The 6000-nt window shown below is 28.1% G+C and overlaps 1 protein-coding gene across 1 annotated transcript; it reads left to right on the top strand.

Annotated features, from left to right (window-relative positions):
- The first annotated feature begins 3911 nt into the window (after positions 1–3911).
- LOC120082042 (chaperone protein dnaJ 20, chloroplastic-like) lies at positions 3912–5574 on the top strand. The gene is made up of 2 exons (XM_039037294.1): positions 3912–4417; positions 5116–5574. The coding sequence occupies exons 1-2, from the start codon at positions 3944–3946 to the stop codon at positions 5254–5256; spliced, it is 615 nt and encodes a 204-aa protein (XP_038893222.1). The 5' UTR covers positions 3912–3943; the 3' UTR covers positions 5257–5574.
- The last annotated feature ends 426 nt before the right edge of the window (positions 5575–6000 follow it).

Here is a 6000-nt window from a genome sequence, read left to right as displayed (position 1 = left end):
ATTATCTATTAATCTCGACTTCAAGAAAATGACTTTTAAGTTTACACAAATAACCGAAGATTTTTAATTGCATTTTATTCCATTCACGCAAAATATGGAGTCAAATTTCTTTATACTTTTGTTTAAACTTTTATTATTTTTAGGACAAATATCAATTTATACCCTTGAACTTTGGTGGTTGTATCAATTTAAACTATAAATTAATAATTGTATCAATTTAAACATTGAACTTTGAGAATTGTATCAATTTAAACCTCAAACTAATAGTTGTATCAATTTAAATCTTGAATTTTCACAAGTGTATCAATTTAAACCTTGAAATTTCATAAGTATGTCAATTTAAACTCTAAATTTTCATAAGTATATCTAAATAAAACATAATGAAGGGTTTAAATTAATACACTTGTGAAAATTTGGGGTTTTATTTGGATACACTCATGAAAGTTCAAGGTTTAAATTGATGTAATTATTAGTTTGGGGTTTAAATTGATATATCCCAAAAGTTTAAAGGTTTAATTGATATATCCCAAAAATTTAAGGTTTAAATTGATACAATTATCAGTTTAGAATTTAAATTGATACAATCTCCAAAGTTCATAATATAAATTGATATTTGCCCTTACTTTATTTTCTTATAATTGATTGTACACATCATTTGTACTTCGCTTTATATATATATATATATATATATATATATATATATATATATATTATAAATACCCTTTCTTAAAGGAATAAACGTAACCTAAGCCATTTTAAGGTGTGAAAATAAGTTATTTTAAAAAAAAATTAAAATATTTGATAACCACTCCAAATAAATTTTGAAAAGAGATCTTTTTAAATATAAAAAAATATTTAAAAATATTTACACTTTATAACAATAAGTTTTAAAAATACAAAGCATCTATAGAACTTCTTGCTATAAAATGTAAATATTTTTTATAATTTTCTATTTATAAGAATTTTTCTTTTGAAAAACTTTAAAAATGTATTTTAAACCGCTTTTATCGAAAGAGATTAAATAAAAATAATTTTTTTAAAAAAATATTTTATATTTTCAGTCAATCCAAATTCATCCTTAATAACAAAGACAACTATCTCTTCGATAAAAACTATAACAACAATAATAAAGACATACCAACATACAAATTGATGATATAAAAGATTGAAATGGTAAAAGCTTGAATAATTTTTATCAATGCATAATTATCAAAATACTTAATTAAATAATTATGGTGTCCTGTTAGATTGTCCTCTCTGCTACTAGCAGATACAAATATGAGACCATAAACCAATAATCAAAATTATACTTCATGAGTATCATTAGTTTATTGGGACAAAAGATTTGAATGTTCATAAAGAGATATGGTAGGATCTTTTCTTTTTAAATAATTAATAAACATCAATATCTAGGCATATTATTTAAATTTTGTGACCCATAATTTGAGGCAATAGTCATGCAGGGTGGCTTTTCATTATAAACTTCAATTAATAAATCAAATGTGCTTAGATATTGAAGTTTATTAATTAAAATTCAATTAAATACGAAATTAATATATTGGAGTTAGAAAATATATGTTTGGAGTATAAAATTAGAAAATACATGTTTGGAGTATAAAGTTGTAATATAAAGTTTTTCGATAAATGTAGAAATAGAGAAAGATTGAAATATGGAATTTTTTCGATAAATGTGCAAACTTTATTTACTTTTGAAGTAGTTTTTTTTAAAATAAAAAATTAAGTCTATTTACTTCCAATTTGTAATAAGAGTTTGCATCTTTCTCTAAGGAAGTGAGTTCTTTTTTAACCAAATTTCAAAATCCAAAAATTTTTTTTTTTTTTTTAATTTTCAAAACATAATTTGGTTTTTTAAAACACTGATAGAAAATAAATTTAGAGGTAAAAAATAGTTACCAAATAAGCATGGTAAATTTCAAAGTTTGGAGTCTTGATGAAGAAAAGTGAAAATAGAAGAGAAGTGAAAGGTATGTAAGTTTGGGTAGGAAATGATTGAAATATCAACCACGTATGTTTATAAAAACAAAAACTTGAGTGCAGCCGTGACAACATTCAATAACAATGTGCCACATAGTAAATTTTTTTAAAAAAGAGTTTATTTTTTATATTTTATTTTTAATGTATAAGAAAAATGAGAACATAGGATTAATTGTATATAGCTAAGACTACGTGGTTGGGTAGAGCTACTTTTAGGTAAAAACCAAGTTGTTTTATTGGGGGAAGTAATTCTATTTTTACACCATTTCTTTTCTTCATAGTATAGCGTTAAAATCGTGTGTATACTTTTTGTAGAACAAAAAATGTGAATAACGAATATCAAATCATCAAGTTAGTTGTTTGGTTTATAAATTAATTCTATCTTACATCCATTAATAGCCGAACGAACTAGAAGAGGATGACGAATGAGTGAGAGGATAATGATAAAATGGGTGAATAAAAAAATGCTGATTTAAATTATTATCAATATAAAATAAAAAATTGTCAACGAACCCAATTCAATTGGTACAAAATTTATATTAGTTAAAATAAACATAAATCAATTAGTATAATACTTGTTGTACCAATCTCAGAGTTCGAGATTCGTCTTTCATCTCACATATTGTAAAAAAAAAAAAAAAGAAGAAGAAGAAGAAGAAAAAGAATTGTAAGATATATAACTTAATTGGTTGACATATATTTGACGAAGAGGTGACCAAAATGTTCAAATATATCCTATTAGACGAAATGATGATAACTCTTTCTGACAACCATTTCGTTTTTTTTAAAAAAAAATCATGATAACTCTTTTTACCATGATTTCATTTTCCTAACCACATACTTGAACTCTTAGCTAAATTCAAACAAATAAAAAAAATAATTTTTTTAGCATTCAAATTTTGAGTTGGTTTTTGAAAACACTCTTAAAAATAGGTCACAAGACAAAGAAATCAATAGGTTTGAGTAGTTTACTACAATTTTCAAAAATAGAAAACCAAACATCAAATGTTATTCTACAAGCTTTTAATCGATATATTCTCTAATACAACTCTATGTTATAATATAATAGATATATACAAAGGAGTAATGCTTGAATGCATCACAGGATATACATCTCACTTTTATCTCTCACGCAATATTTTAAAAAAAAAAACGAAATAAAAAGAATTTATCAAATGATAAATTATAATGGAATAATTTCTTATGTTGCATAAAATAGGTGCTACCCAATCCACCTAAGCATTTCTATAAACGAAATAGAATTAAACTTGTAATTTGGTGTTTTATTATAATAAATAAACAGATGTTTTTATTTAAAAAATAAAAAGAAAAATAGAAATATAAGGATAAAATTAAAATGGTTTAAATCTCGTTTTGATCTCTAATTATGAATCTTGTTCTATTTTGGTTCTTAAATTTTAAAAAAGGTTTATTTTGGTTCTTACTATTAATTTCTATTAACTTTTAAGGATGAAATTACATATAACATAGATCGAGTAAGGTAAAGATCAACTACCAATGCACAAAGAACTTATGAGATCTCCTCTAGAAATTTACTTTACCATCTACTTCAAAATTGAAACTTCAAATTTTTTTTAGTGTATATTTCACAGCTTAATCATCCAAAATTACAAGTCATCTCAGTTTAAGAGTTAATAGAATTTTAATAATAGGAACTAAAGTAGATATTTTTTTAAAATATTTAGAGACTAGAATGAACATTTTTTAAAGTTTAAAAGTCCTGATAGGATAAGATTCAAAATTTATGGGCCAAAATTAGATTTAAATCAATTTTAAAAAAAAAAAAAAAGATAAAAAGGAAAAATAGAAAAGGATAAAGTATATTTTAATCCTAAACGAAGTACCGTACAGATGACTCAGCCTTGGACGTCCCGTATAAATAGCAGAAGATGCAGAGAACGGAATATAGACGGAGAAAAACAGAGAAATGCAGTGCTCTGATTTTACCTTTTCAGGGAGCGATTCACGCTTCTACATCCCTTCGAACCCTAACATTACCGGTCGCCGACCAATTCCCTGCCACCGATCTCGGGTTTTCTTTCCCAGCACTCCGCCGTGCAATTCGACGCGCTCGCCGCCTCTTTCAATCAGAGCCAAGGCCTCGTTCAACGAAGGAACCGTCTCCTCCGAGGTCGCCGAAGGCTCCTTCTACGATTTGCTCGGTATATCTCAGTCCGGATCCTTGGAGGAAATCAAGCACGCGTACAAGCAACTCGCTCGGAAGTACCATCCGGACGTGTCGCCGCCGGGGCGTGCGGAGGAGTATACGAAGAGGTTCATTCGTGTTCAGGAGGCGTACGAGACATTGTCGGATCCGAGGAGGAGAGCGCTGTATGATAGAGATATGGTTGGAGGTCTTCAAGTCGCATTCTCTGGTCGGAGACGATACGACGCCCATGAGGTATTAGTTCAGTCTACCGATTTTAACTTTGTGTTTTCTCGGTATTTTAGGCGTAATTATGTTTGATTGTTGGCGGATTTTGAAATCTCCTGTGTTTCTTTTGTGTTTACCTTGTTTTTTTGAAGTGATTTCGTGTTTAATTTCTCAGATCTTGTCCAGAGAGATTAGAATGAGTGAAGGATTTGATCTCAATGTTCTTTGATTTTGGATTTTTAGAGCGAGGAAAGGAAACGTCGTTATTCTGGGTCCTGATTCTTTTTATCTTTCCTTATTTGTTCTTCTGACTCTATCTTATACGGATTCAATAGGATTGGTGGAGAGCGATTCTGTTTCTGTTTAAACAAGGACCTACCATTCGTTATTCAGTGATTTGTTCTGTAATTAAGAGACGGGATTGGATTGGTCAATCTGCTGTTTACTGAATATCTTACTCCATATATGAAGTTCCGTTACCATAAACTTTAATTTTCATAACTCTTCTGTTTATACATGCAACTCTTTCATTAATTTCTCTCTCTGTCTTCATTTAGTTCTTGTGTTCTAGTAAATCTGATAAATTCTTCTTCCTCCACTGAGTCAAACAAACATTTGAGAGAATCCCACCTGGGAATTATGTTATCTCATTAGAACACTAGCTAATTTTTGACTTCCCATTTGAATATCATATACTTGATCTTCAAATTTGATATTGGATTCAGGAAGTTCCAGGGAGAAGGGAATGGAGAAATGGTTGGCAAGCTCAGATCTCAGAATTGAAGAGAAGAAGCATGGACAGGGATTCAAGACAAAATATGTCATGGGGAGCTCGAATGCGCCGGCAAATGAATGAACAGGTCTGATGGAATTATATATATCAAGGGAAAATTATGTTTGACTCAACATCAGTACATAGAAAAACGGCCTATTTTGGTAACAATAATTTTGATGTTAGTTCTTCCCCCCTTTCCCTTTTGTAATTTGCTTAAGACGTTACTCTATGTAAAAACTAACAATTACTAGAAAACAAATCTAATTCATAGAGTTAGAAAATAAAAGCCAAAGTTGTGCATATGGTCTCCAACTTTAGTTTTCTGAACCAAGGTAGGGAATAATTAAAGGAAACCGTCAAATATCTGCCATTTTGGTCCTGTAATTTAATTTTTATTCTATTTTGGGCCCTTTTACTTTCATCCAACTTTAGTCTATTGAAAACCTGTTCGTGTTGGAATAGCGTATTTCAGAATGATTTTGATTTATTCAACTCAAATAACCCTTATTAAAAAATCAATCATGAAATATTTGGGTGAGGTTGATTTGGGTTAATCGGGTTATTTATTTAAATTTATGTTCTAAAAAGAAGTAGGATGTTAATATGATAAATTTTGATTTAATTATTTTCATATATTGAATTAATATTTAAACATAATTTTAATTTATATAATGAAATTTTCTTTCCAAGGTGTTAAAAAACTATTTTTAGGAGGTATTGAAAAATAAATTATCCAAAAAATAAAACTTAAATAAATATATGTATATATAATTGTATCATAAATTATATATATACACACACAATAAGTTTTGGTTGGTTCGGTTGATTTTGGTTA

Source organism: Benincasa hispida, chromosome 1, assembly GCF_009727055.1.
Source record: "Benincasa hispida cultivar B227 chromosome 1, ASM972705v1, whole genome shotgun sequence".
NCBI classification, from domain to species: Eukaryota; Viridiplantae; Streptophyta; class Magnoliopsida; order Cucurbitales; family Cucurbitaceae; genus Benincasa; species Benincasa hispida.
This window is presented reverse-complemented; position numbering and strand designations above follow the sequence as displayed.

Coding starts and splice junctions, on each gene's coding strand:
- LOC120082042 (XM_039037294.1), top strand. CDS start 3,944: ATGCAGTGCTCTGATTTTACCTTTTCAGGGAGCGATTCACGCTTCTAC. Junction 4,418..5,115: donor GACGATACGACGCCCATGAG/GTATTAGTTCAG, acceptor TATTGGATTCAG/GAAGTTCCAGGGAGAAGGGA.